Source organism: Rhinatrema bivittatum, chromosome 1 (genome assembly GCF_901001135.1).
Source record: "Rhinatrema bivittatum chromosome 1, aRhiBiv1.1, whole genome shotgun sequence".
In the NCBI taxonomy this organism is placed as follows: Eukaryota; Metazoa; Chordata; class Amphibia; order Gymnophiona; family Rhinatrematidae; genus Rhinatrema; species Rhinatrema bivittatum.
Genome location: NC_042615.1, coordinates 592420507 through 592444173, shown reverse-complemented (window position 1 = coordinate 592444173; position 23667 = coordinate 592420507). Strand labels below are relative to the sequence as shown.

The 23667-nt window shown below is 44.2% G+C and overlaps 1 protein-coding gene across 1 annotated transcript in view; it reads right to left on the bottom strand.

Moving 5' to 3' along the window:
* FBN2 (fibrillin 2) overlaps window positions 1-23667 on the bottom strand; it is a 596571-nt gene that overhangs the window by 63850 nt on the left and 509054 nt on the right. The window contains exons 54-56 of the mRNA XM_029619106.1: window positions 23237-23359; window positions 22315-22446; window positions 18646-18771 (exon numbers count right to left, since the gene is read on the bottom strand). Of these exons, the coding sequence (XP_029474966.1) occupies window positions 18646-18771; window positions 22315-22446; window positions 23237-23359 (381 nt within the window). The remainder of the gene's footprint in view (window positions 1-18645; window positions 18772-22314; window positions 22447-23236; window positions 23360-23667) is intronic.

Below are 23667 nucleotides of genomic sequence, written 5' to 3'. Positions count from 1 at the left end.
CTCCTGGGCCTGGATATCTCTGGAAAGGAAGTTTCTCAGCTCCTGGCTCCTCTGTCCCTTGTTGGGATTTTCCATGTAGCTCAGCTATGAAGCAAGAACAGCTGTCTGTCTCTCTATTTCCTCAGAGCACAGATTTCTGTCTCTCCCTCTTGATAATTAGTTCTTCAAGAGAAGAACTGATTGCAGAGCTACCACACTCCTCTCTCCAACTCCTGGCCATTCCCGCCCCTCACACATAGAGAGAGCCAGCCAAATTGTGCTTTTTCTTCCTTAAATGCTCTCCCAGCATTCTTTTGGCTTCCTCCTCTGCTGGCTATGTAGTGCTGTTCCCTGGACAGGCTAAACAGTAGAGCCCTCTTCCCAACTTGATAACACTGTGAGTGCTGGATACTGATAGGGATCTGAATCTATACAGGACTTGTTTCCGGTATCGGGTTCGGGGAAAAACTGCAGGAAATCTTCGTTCCCGTGGTTCTTAGCGATTTTGTTCGGCTGTCTCATGCCGGAAAAAAAAACACCCCACCTTGACCCTTTAAATTAAATTAGTTCGAATCCCCCACCCTCCCGACCCCCCTAAAATTGTTTTAAGGTACCTGGTGGTCCCGTGGGGGTCCCGGGAGCGATCTCCCGCTCTCGGGCCGTCGGCTGCCAGTAAACAAAATGGCGTCGATGGCCCTTTGCCCTTACCATGTGATAGGGGCTATCTGTGCCATTGGCCAGCCCCTGTCACATGGTAGGAGCAATGGACGGCCGGCGCCATCTTTAAAAATGGCACGGGCCATCCATAGAGACCTATGCGCACCAGGCCTATAGCCCCGGGATGCGTGTAAGTCCCGGGCCTTGAAAAAAGGGGCGGGGCGTGGGTGATCCGGGGGTGGGGTGGGGTCAGCGACTCCTGGCACAGTGGCCATTTGCCGCTGTGTCAGAGATCATGTGTCGGCAATTGGCCGGTGCACGCAACTTGCGCCTGCCTGGAGGCTGGCGCAAAAGGTAAAATAAAGATCAAGGGGTTAGAGTAGGGCTGGGGGGGGGGAAGGTTAGGGGAAGGGGTGGGAAGGTCAGGCTAGGGGGGAGGGAATGGAGGAAGCCAGCGCGGCTCGGGTAGTTAAAAGGGCTCTTAGGGAAGATAAAGCCATTGCAGAAAGACTAAATTAATTCTTTGCTTCCGTGTTTACCTATGAGGATGTTGGGGAGATACTAGTTCTGGAGATGGTTTTCAAGGGTGATGAGTCAGACGAAATGAACGAAATCACTGTGAACCTGGAAGATGTAGTAGATCAGATTGACAAACTAAAGAGTAGCAAATCACCTGGACCGGATGGTATGCATCCTAGGGTACTGAAGGAACTCAAAAATGAAATTTCTGATCTATTAGTTAAAATTTGTAACCTATCATTAAAATCATCCATTGTACCTGAAGACTGGAGGGTGGACAATGTAACCCCAACATTTAAAAAAGGCTCCAGGGGCGATCCGGGTAACTATAGACCAGTGAGCCTGACTTCAGTGCCGGGCAAAATAGTGGAAAATATTCTCAAGATCAAAATCGTAGAGCATATAGAAAGACATGGTTTAATGGAACACAGTCAATATGGATTTACCCAAGGGAAGCCTTGCCTAACAAATCTGCTTTATTTTTTTCAAGGGGTTAATAAACATGTGGATAAAGGTGAACCAGTAGATGTAGTGTATTTGGATTTTCAGAAGGCGTTTGACAAAGTCCCTCATGAGAGGCTTCTAAGAAAACTAAAAAGTCATGGGATAGGAGACGATGTCCTTTGTGGATTACAAACTGATTAAAAGACAGGAAACAGAGAGTAGGATTAAATGGTCAATTTTCTCAGTGGAAAAGGGTAAACAGTGGAGTGCCTCAGGGATCTGTACTTGGACCGGTGCTTTTCAATATATATATATAAATGATCTGGAAAGGAATACGATGAGTGAGGTAATCAAATTTGCGGATGATACAAAATTATTCAGAGAGTTAAATCACAAGCGGATTGTGATACATTGCAGGAGGACCTTGAAAGACTGGAAGATTGGGCATCCAAATGGCAGATGAAATCTAATGTGGACAAGTGCAAGGTGTTGCATATAGGGAAAAATAACCCTTGCTGTAGTTACACGACATTAGGTTCCATATTAGGAGTTACCACCCAGGCATGGCAATTTCTTATGTTCTTATATAGGCCGCACGCACTTCTTTTAAAATCTACCCCTAAATGAGCATTATTCTTTCTGAACTTATTATTGGTGTGCCTGTTTGTTTTTTCAAGTAATTTCTTTAAAATTTTGCTTCCATCTTTGAGATGAAATTGTCAGCTGTCTGTATCTTATATGGTAACATAATGGCTATAATTATAGTAAAGTTTATGTATCTTTTTAAATCAAAAATGACATAAACAAAACATTACCTCCTTTGTTATGAAAATGGAGAAAGCCACCCACGCCACCTTCCATACACAAAAACGTGTCCCATTTACTACAGTCCTAATAATGGAATAGGTGGCACTAGCAGAACAAATTCACAGAGGAGAATCAGACCCAGGCTCCAAAATAATACAAATGCAACGTAAAACAGGTGGAATAATTCAACAGATGGTGTGAGAAAGCACATACCAGAAGCCTTTTGGGGGATAATTTATAACAATCCTCCTAAATTAGGTGGCAAATACAAGTCCAAGTTACATCAGTTTTCAAATGGGACTTACATGCATCAGTCCTGCTTTGTAAACTATCCCACCAAAACTCAGCTGCACAGAATTGCACCTGCTATTATGTCTGCAGAGCATTTTCAGGAAAAAAGTATGAGTGTAAAGTCCAATCCCCTCTCCAACTCTGCCTCAAGAAATGCTTTCACTCCCTCTGGATAAATGTACACACTAACAGGCACATACAATTGGAATATTCACGCAGTAGTCGCCTGTACTTGCATACATGCTACTTTATGAACATCAAACATGCATGCATATTTTTGGTTTTACGCACACATTCACAAGTGCAAAAAAGGGGCAGTCCATGGGTGTTTGGGGGCAGGACTGAGTTCCGCATGTAAATTGCTATTTTATAAGGGACTTTTCAGGTAAATATTTAAACCCTGGTGTGCGTTAATCCCGGGGTTTACTTGTGCCAGGCCAATTTTCAAACGGGCCCGGCGTAAACCCCAGTATGCAATTAAGTGCTGGGGCTTGTAAAGGGGGCAGTCCGGGGGCGGGACTGGAGGCGGCAGGTACAGTGGCCATTTGCCGCTGTGCCGGGGAAGCCAAGCCCAACCCATGTGGGTTTTTACATTCTCTAAGAATCATGTCCCAATACTTCAAAATGCCAACCAAGGCGTCAGGCTTCCTTTCACTTATTATACAGTTAATGATGTTTTCTTAAGATGTGCTGCTGCTTCTTCATCTCTTCACTCTTTTTCCTTTCACCCCTTTCTCCATCACTTTGCCTTAAAACCAAAGAGAAAATATTTAAATAATTCTCTCTCCAGATTCTGCACTTGATGCAGTCAGGCTCATGTAGATTGAGGGAGTGGATGGGACATGTGCCCAGTGCCTCACCTATCAGGCAGCCAGTGCTGGGTTTGACTGGACTGACTATGACTGGGACCTCCGCCCAATTAGCAACCTCTTTCTCATCCCCAGATGAAGAGTCAATGACGGAGTCATGGTCGCTAGAGGACATATCCCAAACCTCAGAGAAGTCAACACTCCTAGCAGGATTATCCTTTCTAAGCCATTCTGCCAATGCCTCTAGTCCCTTACTGACCCAACTATCGCCTTTTCTATGATCCAGACCCTATGCTCTTTGCTCAAATGCTGCTTACCACAACACCAAAGCCCTTCAGAATTAATATTATCCAAGCCGCTGGACTCACCAAGCCAATCAAACTCTAACTGCTGGTCCCTGGTCCTTGCTGACATGGAGGACAATCTGCCACTGAAGTACCAAGTCTCTTCTTCCTCTTACAGCGATGGTCCTCCTACTGTTCTGGGAGGTCCATCAAGCTAGGTTGAGAGAACATTTTATAAATCTCATCTTTGTGTGAGTTTCCTCACTCCAAAGGACATCAAATCTTCACAAGAGTGTACTGTTCTGTTCATATGTCTCACTCTGCATGTAAAAGTGGCCCCTAACCCCTACACTACTACCTAAACTTCGCCTTGAGTTACTAGGTGGGCCTCCTATAGTAGCATAAATAGCTAACTACTACAAGGGCCTTGTAGATAGTCTCTCTCTCTCTCTCATGAGCATTTTGCAGCATTATTGTGGTATTACCACAAAGTGTGAAAAGTTAATGCAATTTGCGATAATACCTAGGCGAAGTACTAAGATAATGCACATTGCGATAAATAAGCTATTACCATAAAACACCCTTTTTTATATCGAATGCGATATTTATTGAGTTTTGATAAATCTAGGCCTTGGTTTGTTGATTTTTCTTCCTTAGTTTTCCTTGGTGTTTTCTCAGTTTCTAGCTTCCTTGACGTTGCCTTGATGGGGTCCCTTATACAAATCTTGCTACAAATGTTTTAAGGGGGCTTCAACCATCATTATTCTATTGTGGTATGTACTGTTCCTGTTTGTGTTTTTTTAATTTTTTAATTTATAGCTATTGCTTTTGCTATCTTGTTGTGTTGCTTATAGCTCTGTTCCTTTTCCTTTTTCCTCCTTTCCCCCTTCTCCTGTTTTCAGAGTTTGGGGACACCAATTTGTTGGATATACTGTTTCCTTTACATTGTCATTGATTGGGTACGTTTGAATATACTACTGGTATTTTTGTAGCCTGTTTAGTTTGTCTTGGCTTCTGTCCCTCCTGACGCAGCTAGAGTGGCGAAACATGGTCCGTGTCAGGGGACCAAAATTAGCTCTTCTTGACATTGGCTATGATAAAAATGGAACTACTTGGCAATTTTATCTAACTGACTGAATCCTCTTTTTATTTTGTGGATTCTGATGTTCTTAGCATTACACCATTTCCTTTTCGACATTATTATTTTACAGACAATTTTCTCTTCTTTTAGTGATCAAAAGGAATTCCTCATATGAAATCTTAGTAAACAATGTCTGGTTAGCCATTAAAAATGATTCCATATTTTCCTATTTGGTTCAGGGACTATGTATGTTCTGTAACTAAGTGCATGCAAATATAGAGAAAATGAGCACATTTTGTTTGTTCGCTGCTTTGGGCAACCTTGGTTGGGAAAAATGGATTGTATGGAGCCATAAATAAATAAAATACGCTATTTGGAGTCTGTTTTTGACCTGCTCCATATGGTAGACATACCAGATGTGTCCCCCAGGCTCACATATATTTGGAACATATGCAGATGGAAATTTCTGTACAAGGCCAAGAAACAAAGCTATCAATTAGGACCTTTATTTGCAAAACTTGCTCTTGAAACAGGTAGAACAGGAAATGAGATGCTGTCTGCTTACTCTACTCTCGTGGCCAGATTTAAGGATCAGGACAAATGTGGGCAATGTGCTAAAAAGCCTGCAAGTCAGCAGACCCGAAGAATTTTGAAACCACACATCTTTAGCACAGCTTCACTTTTTAAAAAAAACTTCTAGGGGGAAAATAATCCAACAGAAAAATAACACTGGACATGCAAAATCTTTGAAAACAGAGAGGTAGGCGATCTATAATGGCCGTTAGGTAAACAAAAAAGAATAGATGCCTTGATCTTTTCCAAATATTTATTAAAGTAGAGACGTGTTCAAAAGAATGCCCGACTCGGGCCGAGTTTCGCAGCTCAACAGCCGCTGCCTCAATGGCTTAGACAATCAAGAATCTCAGCTGAATTATAGTGGTATTATATCATCAAGGTGACTGTAAACCACCGCTGCAAGATAACTTACACACTGCCGTCATGTATTCAGTCTCCACTGACGGCAGTGTGTAAGTTATCTTGCAGCGGTGGTTTACAGTCACCTTGATGATATAATACCACTATAATTCAGCTGAGATTCTTGATTGTCTAAGCCATTGAGGCAGCGGCTGTTGAGCTGCGAAACTCGGCCCGAGTCGGGCATTCTTTTGAACACGTCTCTACTCTAATAAATATTTGGAAAAGATCAAGGCATCTATTCTTTTTTGTTTACCATGCAAAATCTTTTGCAGAAAGCATTTTGGGACCTTTATCCTCTGAGGGCTAAATTTCAGAACTGGGCAAATTTCGGTTCTTGCCTCTGCATTTTCAATATTTTCCTTTTCAGAAGCTACAGAAAATTAAAGTTGTAGGAAAATAACAAACAGCTATTTGAACACCGTGCAACCAAACTGACTTGCAGACCTTTCCTACTTTTTTTTTTTTTGCCCTAAGTCTGGAGTTCCCAACCTTTTGGGGAGATTGGCTCCCTTTTCAACCTCCAAAGGTTTCGTGGACCTCCACAAGCGTCTCTAGTTATTACAAGAGGTTAAATGTCACACGGAAAACTGACTAATGTAACAATAATAATATGCACTCCAGAATCATGTGTAATGTATAAAACGTAATATTAAATAAGGAATGGTTTCTGATTATAATCTATGCTTTCCCTCCAGTCCTCCCCTTATGGTCCCCTTCATGACTGCTACTCCCCATCACTACCATGGCTCCCTGCCATATGCCTTCCCTCCTGCACTGCTTCTTTCAACCTATGCCCCTTTCTGAGTGCTCCCCCCCCCCTCTCGGCTCCTTCCTACCTGCAGCCTCTTAGCTAGAGCTATCCCTCCTGTGACACCTATCTGAGTGGTCACCCTCCTGCCTCTCCCCTCCCTAATGACTGAATTTTAAAAACGGAGCATGCGAAAAATCAGTACTTACGCTCGTGGCCGGGCCCTGCTCGCAAGTGCCGATACACGTGCCAGGCCCTGAAAAAGGTGCAGGCCAGGGGGGCTTGGGCTTGGCCTGGGCAGGGAGGGGCAGGACGGAGGCCGGCCGGGACAGCGGCCATTAGCCGCTGTCCTGGGGAAGTGCACATGGCAGCTGGCCGGCGCACGTAAATTACTTCTGCTCCCAAGGAACAGCAAGTAATAAAATAAAAAAATTGAGGGAAAGGTAGGTTAGGTTTAGCGGGTGGGGAGGAATGGGGAAGGGGCTGGGGAAGGAAGATTAGGCAGGGGGTTAGGGAAGTTCCCTCCCAGCCTGCTCCTTAATTGAAGCGGACTGGGAGGGAACATAGGAAGGCCTGATTGCATCGCTGCACAAATTTTGCAAAAATTCACCCCCCGTTGCATGCTTGCGCAGATTATAAAATCCGGCGTACATGTGTGCGTGGCCAACGGATCTACCATTCTGCAACCTATAATGTGCAATCCAATAACACAAGAGGGCTTTTTTTTCAGCTTACATAACACACCAAGATTGTACCACTTCTGTCAGAGACCGACCTCAGCACAGCAACACATTTATCATATGCAGAATGGATTGCAATAGGACTATCAGGGCTTGAATGCCAGTAAAGGGTGACCCCCAGGTCAGAAGTGGCTGGCAGGCTGGATTCAGTGGAAGAAAAGGCTGGAGCAGGAACAGAACAAGATGGGAGTCTTCACTTGTACTGGCCACTTCCTCCTCAAGTTTATTCTTTGGATCTGGTGGCTGCAGGGCTGGCGCATCCATTAGGCGAACTTCGGCGGTCACCTAACCCCATGGAGGGGCTCTGCAACAGAAGTATGGTTGCTCGGGGGGGGAGCGGGGCTGCCAAGGTCTCGCTCTGGGAGGAGGCTGTTGAGGTCTAGCCCTCGGAGCCGGTGGGTAGTATTTTCATAGCCAGTAGAAGGGCCTCTTCAGATATTACCAAGGGGGCTTCTTGGGTGGTTGGGTGTCAGAGGTACTAGCTGACAATTGCTGAAGGGTCTCATAATAGACCTTTAGTTGCACCACGCCTCCTTGATTCTGTCCCCATACAGATTTTCCCCCATGCATGGCAAGTCAGCCAGTCGGTCTTGTACCTCAGAGTGCAAGTCCGAGGCACGCAGCCACGCCGTGTGCCGAGCTCCTTTGCCCGCTGAAGCGGTCCTCATGGCTATCTCGAAGACATCATAAGCAGAGCGAACCTCCTGCTTATCGCACTCCAGGCCCTGCTGGAAAATTTTCTTGAAATCCTCCTGGAATTATTGTGGTAGGCGCTCACTAAATTTAAGGGCCTGTTTCCACAGGTTCCTAGAGTACTATACCATGTATAATTGGTAGCAAGCAATTCAGGCAGTTAACATAGTGCCCTGAAACACCCGGAGTCCAAGGGCATCGAGAGCCCTATGCTCCCGTCATGGGGGAGCCAAGGCATGGGTGTGGATCCTCTTTGCCTTCTACAAAGCTGACTCTACCACCAATGATTGGTGGGGGAGCTGACGGTGCTTGAACCCGGTGGATAGCTGGACTAGGTACACTGCGTCCATCTAACGGTTAACTGGTGGCACCGAGATGGGGTGTTTCCAAAGGCTGGCCACCAGCTCTTTGAAGATATCATGGACTGGCACCACCATCACCTCTTTCAGAGCATCCATGAATTGCAGAATCTCAAGCATCTTGTGACTGGTGTCCTTCTCTGTTAAAAGCTGAAAGGGTACTGATTCTGCCATGGCTTTTATGAATCCTGTAAAGGAAAGTTCCTCTGGGAGAGATTTTCGCCGTTCCTCCAGTGGAGAGGGCTCTGAAGGCAGATCCTCTGATTCTTCAGTGGAGGACATGGAAGACAGCGAGGAACCCGACTGGGGATGGGATGACAGAGAGCACGGTCGGTCCCCAGGTCCAGCATAAGGTCTGGGGAACAGATGTGGGGGTGACCCTGATGGAGTTGAAACTGGAACTTCCTTCCCGAGAGGGGTGGAGGTCCCTAATGCTGATGATAGATCCAGTCCTTTGGGGCCGAATAACTTTTCCATCTTGTCGAGATGTGCCTGACGGCCCTTTGGGGTCATCTGGGCACAGAGGTCACAACTGCAGACATTGTGGGATGCTCCCATGCAGAGGACACAGAACTCGTTGAGGGGATGGACATAATCCGGGGGCACTGGCGAAAACTGGTCGATGCCATTGGAAAAAGTATGCAGCGCGCGGTCGATGGTCGGCGGACACTGGGAGATGAAACTGTTGGCGATCGACTGTGAAGAAATGAAAAACTTACCAGGCTGCGGAAAGTGGAACCGAGAAAAATATGAGGGACCTTACGCGACGTGGGAAGCAAATTTTCTGAAAACACTGTGAAAAAAGCATGAGCTCACGATCGTGGAAAGGAAGAGACTGAAGAGGGACCCAGCATGGACACAAGGTTAGTGGCATGCTGGGCATGCTCCGTGTGCCAAAGTTTCTAGAAACTTTGACAATTGTTTTCCATGTCGGGCTCCATTGGATGATGTAACCTATGTGTGAGGACTACCACCCTGCTTGTCCTTGGAGAAATATTTCTTCACAGAGAAGGTGGTGGATGCCTTGAATGCCCTCCCACAAGAGGTGGTGAAGACGAGAACAGTTAATGAATTCAAAAGAGAATGGGACAAACAATGCAGATCCCTAAAGACTTAAAGAAAGGGATGGTATAACATTTCTGCACGGGGTTAACCTGCATGGAGCAGCTGTTACTACTCTTTAACAGAAAGCATGGGGGTAACCTGCACGGAGTGGAAGATGCCACCCTTAACAGAACGCATGGGTGTAATCTAGAAGGAGCGGCAGTTACTATCATAAGCAAATTGCTGGGTAGTCTAGGTGGACCATTTGGTCATTTTTTGCTGTCATAACTAATCAGGCAGACTGAATGGCCAAATTGTCCTTTTTTGCCCTCATCTATTATATTACTTTGCTATTTTACAAAGACAAAGACACAAACAAGGACAGACAGACACAGAGGCACCTTCCAAGCTCTTCTCCCCTCTCCTTTCCCCATGTTTGCAAAATGTGGAATATATTGCAACAAGTGGAAAAACCATATTGAGGCACAATATGTGCTTGGTACATTATGTAATGTAAGAACTCCATAACTCCTACAAATCTATATTGGAAAGCACTCCTGGAGCTACTATATGTCTCTGTATGATTTCACAACTTGTTTATGAATAAAATATTTCCAAATGCAAGTCAACGGAAGCATCACTAAGTGCTATTCCAGTGCCGTTAATTTCTTACCTGTGTAATTCACCAGTTGATATCCAATCTCCTCAGTTACGGTATATTCAAAATCCTATCCCTTTCCCCAATTATTCCCCAGTTCACATCCCTATGTCAACTATCAGTTTCCATCCCTTGGCCAGCTATCCATTCCTTCAGCTCCCATTCCTTTCCTCAACTATCCATTTACCAACCATTCCTCAGCTCACACAAAACATCGACAGTTTGTCAGTTCCCATCTTCTTCCTATAGTTCCCATCACAACCACGATTCTCATTACTTCCCAATCTCTGTCTACAGTGTTTTTTAAATAGAGCTGAAGTTGGTCCAAAGTATTATGTTTTTTTTTTGTTTTTTTAATGGGATTGGAGAGTTGTATTGTGATTACCCAGGAATAACCTGTTTCTCTTTTTAAAAAGAAAGCTTATGTTAGGTAAGCTTCATGTTCCAGCAATTTTTAAGTATGAGACTATGACTGGCAATATCTTGAACCTGCTTCAAAATAATTAAAAAAAATGAATTAAAACCTAAGGGCCAGGGAGAAAAGTTTTCTTTTTAGCTATCTTTCTTTTAACTCCTGCAGTTTGCAGATTTTCCTTTTACTGTAATTCTCCAGGTACAGTGGCATGAAAGCATTTTTCCTATGATGTAAATGGTCACTGAACTGCATTTGCCATGATATGTAATGAGTTCCATAGCACTCAGAAAAGCTTATTTTATAATTTCCTTTTGGCTGCTGGTCTGACTACACCCTCCTGCAGCTTTCCATCTTTGCTTCTGTTTGTGTTTTCCTAGTCTAGAGGAAGAACAATAATGAATGAGTGGGCCACTGGGACACAGACAGCTGTATCTGTCCATGTATCTGCTTCTCCTTTTCTACTCATAGTGCATGCTTCCACCCTATTCCAGAAATGCATGGGTAGAGGAGGGGTAGCTATAGAGAAAGGGAATGTAGTACTGTGACTCCTCATGGCCCACTACTCTGAGTGAGCATTAGGGATGTGCAGAGGAGCCGCATACGTTTCATACGGCATTTGTATTCGTCAGGGCCAGATACGTTGTATCCGTTCAAAGGTGCCCCCCCGATCCGTTGATACGTGCCATTCTTATTAGTTTCCCTTTTAATTTAATTAACTACAACCCCCCACCCTCCTGCCCCCCCAAGACTTGCCTAAATTCCCTGGTGGTCCAGCGGGGGTCCTGGAGCGTCTCCTGCCCTCCCTCCATTGGCTGCCGGCGCCATCTTGTGCTCCTACAATGTGACAGGGGCCGACCAATGGCAGTGGTAGCCCCTGTGACATAGTAAGGGCAAAGGCTATTGGCGCCATTTTGATTATTAGCAGCCGACGGCCCGAGTGCAGGAGATCGCTCCCGGACCCCCACTGGACCACCAGGGACTTTTGGCAAGTCTTGGGGGATCCTAAGCCATTCGTCATCGAGGTGGATGCCTCCATTCTTGGGATAGGGCTGTCCTCTTGCAACATGACCCACATGAGGCTCTGGTGACTTGTGCATACTTCTCGAAGAAGTTCTATCTGTCAGAGAAAAACTACATCCTTGGGGACAGAGTTATTAGCCAATAAACTAGCTCTTGAGGGAGTGGTATCACCTGCTGGAGAGGGCCCAACATCGAATGACAATCTATGTACACCAGTCACAAGTTCAGCGACTGAAACCCCGGCAAGCCCGATGGTCATTATTTTTTAACCAGTTTGATTTTGAATTGCAATACCGGCCCGCTGAGAAGAATTGATTTGTTAATGCTCTGTCATGTTCATGCTAAGCTGAAAGCTGTCCAGACCTACCAAGTCATATCATAGACCCAGCAAGGATCATGTTAGCTATAGCCATGACTGTGCCATGAGGGAAGACATTAGTTTCATGAGGTTTTCAGGAGCAAGTTCTAAGATGGGCCCATGACTCTCACCTGGCAGGGCACCCAGGGATCGGTAGAACTCTGGAGTTACTCACCTGTAATTACTGGTGGCCTCTTCTGTGAAAAGATGTGAAAAGAGATGTGGAGTTTTGCCCAACTTGTTCTGTAACAAGAGCTTCAGAGGCCAACCCTGGGGTCTTCTACAGCCACTACCCACTCCCAGAGAATCCTGGACACATCTAGCTACAGATTTTATCATGGACCTTCCTACCTCAGCTGGCAACACATCTATCTTGATGATAGTGGATTGGTTTTCCAAGATGGCCCACTTTATTCCACTCCCAGGGTTATCCTTGGCATCCAAGTTGGCCTAGTTATTCATCTGGACACTAAATTTTCTTATGTACACAAATGCTCGGTATAACTAAATAGGTTATCCCATATATTGGTGATAACCTTATGTTTATTGATACCATTTTTAATTTTCACAATTTTTTAAGTTTTTCAATTTTTTGAATTTTTCATTGCATTTTAATTCATTTCCATTTTAATGCAGTATACTTTTTTTAACTCTCATTAATAATGCTTGTCCAAAGCGTTATAAAAAGCTCTGTCTTACACGGTCTCCATCTCTAAGGATATCGTTTACTTAGCTTAAGTTTCAGAGGAGATCTTCTCTTATATGAGCCTTTTATTTTAATGAGACTGGAGCCATCGGCCCAGACACCGTGTAAGATAGAGCTTTTTATAATGATTTGGACAAGCATTATTAATGAGAGTTAAAAAGAGTATACTGCATTAAAATGGAAATGAATTAAAATGCAATGAAAAATTCAAAAAATTGAAAAACTTAAAAAAATTGAGAAAATTTAAAACGGTATCAATAAACATAAGGTTATCACCAATATATGGGATAACATTTAGTTATACCGAACATTTGTGTACACGAGAAAATTTAGTGTCCTCTGATTGTTGGTATTTGTGATATTATTAAGAGAGGACCATTTGGGCTTTGTTAGTTTTTGGTGTGACCCTAGTTATTCATCCAACATGTCTTCTGGCTACACAGCCTCCTTCATCATATCCTCTCAGTCCAGAGAGTCCAGTTCACTGCACGCTACTGGCAATGCTTATGAAAGAAATTTGGATTCATGTTAGACTTCTTGACCAACTAATAGACAGACCGAGTTGATGAAACAATCATTTAAGTCATTTCTATGCTCCTACATAAACCAATGCCAGAATATCTGCGCCACCCTGCTTCCCTGTCATAACAACCATATCAACAAACCTACTGGTTCCTCCCCTTTTTACCTGGTCCATGGATGGCACTCCTGGAAACCCATGCCTTTATCCACCTCAGTAAAGTGCCCAGCCACCAATGTAAAAGGACAGGAGTTACTCGACCTATGGCACTCAGCACATCAACTTCTGGAACAAGCTGGTGCCCACTGAAAAGTACAGGTGGACAAGAAGCGGCGGCTGGCACCTCAACTTTGAGTAAGCACCTGCAACTTGAGGCTTCGCATACCGTCCCTTAAGTTTGCACCATGGCTCATTGGAGCTTTCCCAGTGATATGGCAAGTGGGGAATGTAGCCTATATGCTGAAGCAACCCCCTATGCTTCATATCCATTATGTTTCATATCCATATTCCTATTGAAGCCGGCTGTCCTTCCCTGCACTTGAGATTTCTGCTTTGGCTCACTGAAATCCTTGTGGAAGAAGATATGCACTACGAGGTTGCCAATATGGAGTCTCAGAAATAAGCTGCATTACCTCATAGCCTGGAAAGGATACAGATCCAAGGAAAAGTTGGGAGCCTGCATCCAACCTGCAAGCTCCTCAACTAATCTGGGAATTTCACTGATGAGTCTTCACGAAACTAAAGCCCAGGAACTTGGGGAGGGGGCTTTGGGAGGTATTGTTAAACTCCACAGATCTCAGCTGCCTTCACCGACTCACTGGCATCCATCTTCCTCTTCCCGGCAGAACGCCACCATTATGCACACACAAATGTGCCTACAACATGGACTCGGCAATAGGCACCTTAGGCGTGTATGCGCCCAGGTGCGTGCATTATGAACGCACATAGATGGGAAACCACTACAGTCGTGCTTGGATGATGTCACCCATCTCTAGCTATTTAAACCTGTTCATTCATGGATTTTTTGCCTTGGCAACAAGTCTGGGTGATCTGCTCTTCAGAACGTGTTGCTACTCCTTGAAATGTCTACCCTGATCCCTGGTCTCTGTATTTTGTGTTCCTGCTTGCTTCTGTGTTTTGGTATGTGTTCCCCACCTGGTTCAGTCCTTCTCTGTTGTGGTTGTCCCTGTACTAGCCTCTGTCTTGCCCCATCTCCCTTGTCTTGACTCCTTGGCTTTGACTTGACTACCCTGATTGCTCTCTGGATCTTGACCCTCAGCTTTGAGCCTGACCTACACTTGTCTGCTACCTGTCCCGACTTCCAGTCTGTCTCATGGATCTTCACTGTCTGCTGCCTGCCCCGAATTCTGGCTTGCCCCTTGGATCTTCGCTGTTTGCTGCCTGCCCCAATCTTTGCTTGGACTCAGACTCTTGCTCTTATTATGACCCCTGAGACCCTCCTAAGACCTACCAGCCTTCAGAACCCAAGGGCTCAACCTGTGGAGGGGAGATGGTTGGTACAGGCGAAGCTCCTGGTTGTCCCATGCAGGGTATGTCTGCCAGATAATGGTATGGGTCATATGGCTTGGTGTCCATTACTGCCAACCGCAGCTCAAGTGTCCACATTTCTAACACCCTGATAACAGCTCTGTTATGTGGCGAATGGCATCATTTTGGAACCTTTCCTAATTCACCAATTTCTTAAGTTTGACTGGAATCACAATAAAAACCCTCGGTTTTTTCCTCAGGAAAATATTGGGTTATTGGAATACTTGTATTTCCTCATTTCTTAAGTCCTGTTTTTTGATTCACAAGGTCATTCAGAACTTAGGAGTGTTGTCTTAGCATTTTGATCATGTCAAAATGCTCAGGTTTATCAGTCACACTTTATGAAATAGCTGGAATAAATCTTGTCTCTTGATTGGTGATCCCCGTTATAGCATCAAGGATGAGGCCTATTTTTGCCAGTCTGAACCACATCACTTAATAACTAAGAATGTCAATAAGATGTTAATAAATATGACAGTTTTAAAATGACTTTTTGACTGATAATTACTTTTTTCTTTTACCGCTCTACTTTTCTTTCTCCTCTTACCACTTACCTTCTCTATAGTTGCCTCCTGCCATGAGATCTCTCGTTTGGTGGCAGCAACTTGCATTGTCCCTCTTTCCAGCTCTATTTTTCCATCTTAAGATTTATTCCAGAAATGGTTTATTCAGTCCTCAATTCCCTGACTTGAATATCAGATAATGAACTATGCAAAAGTTAAAAATATGAAAAGTTTTTTAAATCTCATAGGAGACTGAGATGAAGCCTTGGGTTGAATCCAGAGGGAAATTGTTTTTTTAGAACAGCGGTTCTCAACCTATGGGTCGCGACCCCGGCGGGGGTCGAACGCCCAAAACACAGGGGTCGCCTTGTGTCGCGCGCTCCCGGTCTCTCCCGCTGCCGTTGCCGCCGGGCTGTCAGCACGTTCAAGCCCAGTGGGAACGGCAGCAGCGCTAGAAGAAGCTGTGCACCCGTGGCTGGGCCTTTTCTTCTTCCTGCGCCTGCCCCCCCCCCCTCCCGTGACCCGGAACAGGAAGTGAATCGCGGTGCGCGGGAAGGAGAGAGAGCCGCGCCGCGCGAAAAAGTAGCAGCAGCGGCTGCAGCATCGGTCCTCGAGCAATAGAAGCAGCCGGTAATGGAGAAAGGAGACAGCAGCATGAGCCTCCCGCGGCCGATGGGATTCTTCTTTCTTGGCCAGCGGAGGCTGCTGCAGCTCCCATTTGTGCTCGGGGGCGGGGGGGGGAAGGAAGTGAGTGAGAGAAAGAGAGAGAAGCAGCCAGCCAGCCTGTGTGATTGACTGGTCAGAGAGCTGATGTGTGTGTGTATGTGAGAGACAATGAAAGTGATTGCTCAGGGAGATGACTGATGTGTATGTGAGAGTGTGAGACATTAGTCAGGGAGGTGACTGATGTGTGTGTGTGAGAGAGAGAAAAAGCATGGAAGTGAGAAGTCTGGGTATGTGAGAAAGCATGGGCGTAAGAAGCCTGGTGTTGTGGGGGTGAAAGAAAGCATGGGAGTGAGAAACCTGGGTGAGTGTGCATGCATGAGAGAGAGAGACTGCTTGGTAAGGTGATGGTGCGTGTGAGAGAAAAAGACTGGTGTGTGTGTGTGAATATGAGAGAATGTGATTCAGGGAATGAGAAGCCTGTGCACGTGGAGAGAACAAGCATGGGAGTGAGAGACTGGTGAGTGAGTGAGTGAGTGTGTGTGTGTGTGTGTGTGTGAGAGAGAGAGAGACAGAGAAAGTGATTATGAGAGTGAGAAGCCCATATATGTAAGTAGAACACGGGAGTGGGAAGCCTGTGTGTGTGTGTGTGTATGGCATGAGAGAAACTGTTCAGGAAGGTGACTGGTGTGTGTATGCCAAAGACTGTTTGGGAGATGATTGGTGTGTGAGAGACAGAAACTGGTCATGGGGGCATGACTGGTATGGTGTGTGTGTGTGAGAGACATGGGCACTAAGGAAGAGGACCATAAGTATAGAGCTTAGCTTCTACTGCTGCTTCTGGTGAGTGCCACGGCCTGCAGGGAAAGGGAGTAGGAGAGCTGCTGGAGGGGGTAAGTAAAGGTGGCTTTTTAAGTTTATTTTTCTTGACTGCCATTTTAATTGTGTGATGTCTGCTTTTTTGAAATATTTTATTGGTGTTTGGAGAATGTTTAATAGTTTTTATGAGTTTTTAATTGTTGGATGTTCATAGCTGTTTTGAAACATTTATTCTGCTTATTAGTATAGTTTTACAATTATTTCTGTGTGGGGATATATAGCTGCTTGCTAGTTCTGTTTTCCTAATAAGAGGTGTATTGGTTTTTAGGACCTGATTTAATATTTGTAGTGTTGCCTTTTCATAGATAGGGTTGCTCCTGTTTGAGTGTATTCCATAATACAGGTGTAACTGTGTGCGGATTAGTTTATGTGCATTACTACAGATCCTGGGAGTATGTTAGGTCGGTTCTGTGTCTGTTACCGAGATGAGATATTTTGCTAGCATGTAAGCGTTTGTATCGGTCTTATTTGTTGTGTTTTCTCAGAGGATATGCATTGGTGGTAAACTGCTGTCTTTTCATAAGTAGGGCTATTGAGCCTGGAAATAGAAGGAGTTTGAGCTGCTGTTACTGAGATGTCACTAGAACCAGAATATCTTTTTTGTAGGGTGAGTTGTATGGGGAATGTCATAATTCTGCTTTACATCCATTATTGTGGGTCAGGGGGGTTCCTGTGGATACAAACTGTACTTTTACATCTAGCCCCGTGACGATCATGGGTCAGTGTGCCATGCATGTGAGAACCTATGGTGAGTTGAGTTACATTCACATTATAAATGTCATAATTAAATGATAAGTGTGCACTAAAATCCAACCCCATCCATAACCCCGCCCCCATATGACCAAAGCCCCGCCCTCACCCCACCCTCACGGGGCGAGGGCGGGGCGAGGGGTCACCGCAACATGAGGAACTGTATTGCGGGGTCACGGCATTAGAAAGGTTGAGAACCACTGTTTTAGAATATGCCCAGACTCCTGCTTCTCCTGCCGTTTCCTTGATATCAGAACACTTGCATATTTTGATTTTCTTTTGCTACCTAACAAGTTATTGTACCGTCACTTGTCTAAATAATGGAACTAATGATTTAGTAAGCAAAGTACTAGTATTTGAGTAATGTAAAAGTAATGTAAAATACGGAACTTATCTCCAGCTCCAAAAACATGCCCAGTATAAGGCTTTCCATCTTCATAATTTATACAGCTAAATACCTTACTATCTCATTCTCCCCCACCCGCATTGTACTACATAACAGTGTATAAGTAGTCAGAGTTCACAGCTGGATGTGAAAGGGATAGAAGAGAGCACTGATTTCCATCCCACAAGTAGTGTTAGGATTTGAGCCCGCTGTGCATTAACTTACATTTATTTAATTTGATTTTCAGTATTTATAGTCTGCCATTTCAAAATAGCTTGTTCATGCAAATTATAACCTATAAGAAAATACATCACCAGCATTGCAAAGAAAATGTCAGGATAAAAACATCAAAAGCAAAAAAACAACAAGATATACTAAGAAACAAAGGAAAAAAAGCAATAACCCAGAAAAAGCTGTATTAACCTCTCAGATGCCACACTAGCATGTCACTGTACTGTCGCCAGAGTCAATTTCTTTAGCACTATCCATGTGTTTTATTCATCTGGCACTTCAAATGTGTGGCTAACTTTGGATCTGATTTACTAAGACTTTTTCCCCATTCTGTACTTATAGGAAAAAAAAAAAGCTTAGTAAAATTCAACCCTTTGCCTCATGGAATAATACTGGCAAAGGGGGTGCCAGTAACCAACACTCCATGCCATTGTTTACAGCTTTAATGGATCCCTTGTCTGATGAAGTTCTTCCTGCTAAAGCAGACTAACTTGTAACCTGCCACTGGATACTTTTCAAAATTAAAACTAGTGGTTCCTAATTTATTATCATATTATGTATGGGACGTTAACTCACCAATACACTCAGTGCCTGAGAGAGTTGACTGGAATCCTACGTTACATTCACAACTGTAGCTTCCAATACTGTTGACACAGCGGCCATTTTCACAGATGCCTGGTTTAGTGCGACACTCATTCTCATCTTAAAGAAGAATTGAACACACACACAAACGTGAAGCTTCTTCTGGGTTAAGGAAATCATGAACTACAAATCATCTTTGATGTTTTTACAGAATGCAATGCTACATCCATAAAATGCAAGGCAGTTTTTGGCAAGTACTGCTCTGTTGTATGACGAGGCAAATTTTTTGTTTTGGTTCATTTGCTTCATAGGTTGCCTTCATTCGTTTGATTCACTTCAAAGACAAAAAAACCATTTTGTTTATTTCATCCATTTGTTTTTCTGTTTTCCATTAAAATCAATAGGGGAAGCAAAGCAGCCTATTTTTAGCACCAAAATTGGGATTTTCTAATCAAGTCTAATGAAACTTGTGAGGAGACACCCCCAGAAGGGAGAACAAAACTAAAAGTCACCAAGATTATGGAAAACTGGCACAAATAGCCTAAGACACCGTAAAGGGGCAAAATAGTACCAGCAGTGGCATGAATTCTCCAAGGCACCATCAGAGGAGCAAAGCAGCAGCAAACGTGGGCCGAACACCCTGATGCTTCAAAAGAGAACACCAACAACAGGGGCATGAACACCCACAGGCAGCACAAGAGGGGAAAAGCGGCAGCAAGAGTGGCATGAACATCCTAACATACTATAAAGCGGGAAGGAAGCAGCAGAAGTGGCAGAACACCCTCCCCCCCCCCCCCCAAGGCATCGATGGAGGGATAAAGCAGCACAAAGAGTGGCATGAACATCCCCAAGACACCTACAGAAGCAAGAGCACCCCACAGAGTAGAGTTGGGGGTTTGGTAGCAAGGCTAAAAGGCAGCAAGACCCCCAAGTATAGCATCAAGAGCAGGGCAGCTAGGCAGAGTGACAGAAAGATACCGAGCCCTCACTCCCTGCCATTTCCTCCTCTCCTCTTTGCTCATAGTGCTATGATGGAATTAGAAACGGCTACTGGGGTTTTTGATGCCATAATATACTTTATTGGTAATGTACTACGCACCAGTACTGACCGGGTTTGTCTGTCACACACACAGGGTCAAAGTGACAGAGTTCACGTCAGTACCGAGCAAGCACAGTACCAACTTGCCAAGCACAGCAGCTTACAAATTGCAGAAACTCAGTCTCTGTTTGCTTAGTGGCTAGGGCCACAGTGTGTTAAAAAATATCACATTAGGGATGTGAACTGATTTTTTTTTGTGTGTTCTTTTCATTTCGGGTTGTTATCTGTTTGATTTTGTTTTTAAAGTGTTATATAAGATAAACATTTGTTCTACTGATTGCATATCACAAGTATGTTCTTGTAAATGTTTTGAAATTCATAAATAAAGAATAATAATAAAAAAAAAAAGTGGTTCAGGGGGGTATTTATTTCAGGTTTTCCTTATTTCGTAGTTAGTGCGCACTAACTAAAAATGTTACTGATAACTTAAAAAGTGTCAATTGGGGAGCAGTTTGTTAGCTAGAGGTATGGTTCTGTATTTCCATTGGCTGTCTCCTTAATTAGTTGTTTGTGCTGCCAAGATTGTAAGCTGCTGTTTGTGGGGGGATGGCCAGTGCCTGGTGACAAATGTAAACAAACAAGTGATTTAATAAATAATAACATCAAGTTCTAGTTAGCGAAAGCATGTAATGCAAATGCATATTTTGAATTTGCCAATCCCTTTGTATTTTAAGAAAGGGACCCTGGTGTTTTGGGACATGCATACTTTGAATTCCCCCTTTAGTGTATCTGGGTGTTTGGGTGAGGGGGAGGGGGGAGGTGTGACTAGGATGAATGTATGGGGTGACAGATGGGATAGAATCAGGATGGGTTGGTGTCTGGTGAGAGAGAGAGTCAGCCTGGTGTGTATGACAGGTAACTTGTCATCCCATACAGTCACCCCAATCACTTCCCCTCTCACTAGTCACCCCCCGCCCCTCCCCCCACACACAACAGGCTGCCTCTCTCTTATCAGTTACCACCCTAACCAGTCTTTCTCCCACCTGTCATCCCATACAGCCACCACAGTCACTGCCCCCTCTCATCATTCATCCCATATACTAGGCTGCCTTTCTCTCACCAGTCACCACCTCAACCAATCTCTCTGCAACCTGTCACCCCATACAGTCACTCAGTCACTCCTCCTCTCACCAATCACTCCCACATCCACCAAGCTGCCTCTCACCAGTCACCACCCCAACCAGTTTCTATCCCACCTGTCACCCCGTACAGTCACCTCCTCTTTCCAGTCACTGCCACACATACCAAGATGCCTGCCTCTCAACAGTCACCACCCCAACAATCTCTCTTTCCCACATATCACCCCATACAATCACAGTCATTCCCCTCTCACCAGTCAACCCCCATGTATCAGGCTGCCTGTCTTTCACCAGTCATCACCTCAACTAGTCTCTCTTCTACCTGTTACCCCATACATTCATCCCAGTCACTTCCCCTCTCACCAATGAGCCCCCCCCACCCAAACACACAGACACACCAGGGGAATTTGAAGTAGAACATAAGAACATGCCATATTGGGTCAGACCAAGGGTCCATCAAGCCCAGCATCCTGCTTCCAACAGTGGCCAATCCAGGCCATAAGAACCTGGCAAGTACCCAAAAACTAAGTCTATTCCATGTTACTATTGCTAGTAATAGCAGTGGCTATTTTCTAAGTCAATTTAATTAATAGCCGTTGTCCCTGTAACTGGGATCGTGGTCTTCTTGGTAATCTCGGATACAGCCGCGTCTATCTTGGGCACTCGCAGCAGCTCTAAAGCATCCTGCGGCAGAAGATATAGCTTATTATATCACTTGTTTGTTTATATTTTTGTATTAGGCTCTGGCCATTCCCCCAGAAAAAACACCTTCTTGCAACCTTGGCAACACAAACTAGTAACTCAGGAGACAGCCAATGGGTAATTATTCTAATCAAGAAAATGTCAGCTATGTAGTTAGCTAATTGTGGTTGGCATACAAGTAAGTTAGTAACTAAGAAATGGAAGACACAAGATTTACTACACAACTCTACTGTTTCTCACTTGTACATTATCCAAGATAAAGACCTTTTCCTCTGACCAAGGGCCTGATTCAGGAAGGCTTTTCTCCTATTCTCCCATGTTTAGTGAATCAGGCCCTAAATGAAGAAACCTACTTATAGGTTTCTTCATTTAGGGCCATTTAGGGCTAAACCATTGTAACCTATTATTACAATTGTGACAGTGTGTTTTCCTAAACCCCCTACCCCCTAAAAAAAGATATTGCTTTATATGCACCCTATTAAAAAAATAAAACAAAGGAAAGATAGGATCTCCTAAGTTTAATTTTATAGCATGTTTCTGAACTGTAATGGGGCTTTACTTTTGCTCTCAAAGGAATGGAAAACTGATCCAGCCCTGCTGAAAAGGGCCCCAAATGTACATAAAAACTTTTTTCCCCAGTTATTACTTTCCCCTGCTTACTGACAGCTGTATTTACATTTTACCATATAGCTGGACACTTGGAATGAAGTCAGCTCTATGGCATTACAGGGAGATTTTTTGTGAAATGTCACATTCCACCCCCAGCATTTTTCCAAGCCTTACCCATGCACCCTTCTCCATCAGGTCTGCGCGTCATCCCAGGGGGACAAATGCACATGAAGGTACCAATCAAGTTCTTGCAGAGCATTCCTCTCGATTCACAGTCATGAAATCCTTCCAAGCATTCATCAAGGTCTGTAAAGAAAAAGAGAACACTGAACCATTCAGAAAACAAACATGTTATTAATTCTCTGTGCCTAAACTCTTATTCTCCCAAATTTGTTCCAGTTTCATAAAACAAGACACATCTTTGCTTTAGTGAAAAGGGTACATATGGTGGTAATTTAGGAGTAATATATACACATGCATGCATATATATACAGTAAAAGCTCCATTATTTGGGATTCAACCAACTGGAAGGCTTAACTATCCAGCATCTAGCAGTGTTTTTCTTTTTTTTTTATTGCTGCCAAGGTGGTTAAAACAGAATGCTAAACTGCATTAGGGAGAACAGTAGCATGTCTCTGCCCTGTTTTCTGTCTACTCCTGTATTATCCTCTTCTCTTCCTTGCAGGCTGCTGCCTGGTGCAGGAAGTTGGGCGCTCTAATAAAATGATCTAAATAAATAAAGTTGACTGACTGGAATGAACTATTCCCCATGCATGCTGGACAAAGCTTTTGCTGTTTATATTTATTTTATCCCCTCCCATGTATAGGCTTCCCATGGTATGCTTGTTGAACTGAGTATCCTTGCTGGAAGGCTTACCCTCAGTGATATTATGTGACCCACACAGGGTAGTGGCACCAGTCATTCTTCTCTCCTTAGATTTGAGCACATACCTCTGTGGTCCACCCAAATCCTGTTGCTCGCACATCACGAGGAAGGCTCAAATACGTGTCTTTACTGAGCTGCGGCATACACCACCCTAGTCTCTGACATGGGACAGGCCCCAAAAGGGTTTGTATTTTCAATAGCTGTCATTACCTTTGCACATCTTTTGGTCTTCTCTGAGCACATATCCCGCAGGACAGGTACATGCAAACGAGCCATAAGTGTTGATGCAGCGGAAAGCGCAGAGCAGTGGGTTCTGAGCACATTCGTTTACATCTATCATCAATAAAGATAAGACACATGTTAAAATGGTCAGACGTTCTAGCCAACAAAAAAAGGCACAGTATAGCATTAATAAGCAAGAATACTGCCTCCCCCACTCCACTAAACAGTATGTAAAATGGAAATTACAATTTTTTGACCGTCACCCAGCATCTCCGAATGAGGTGGAGATAAACAGACATTTCTCCTGCTACCCACACCCAAGTGTAACCCCCACTACCACCACACCATTTAACAGATCTGTACTAATTGATTCAATATTTTTATCACTAATCAACCAATTATTAATAAAAAAGAATACT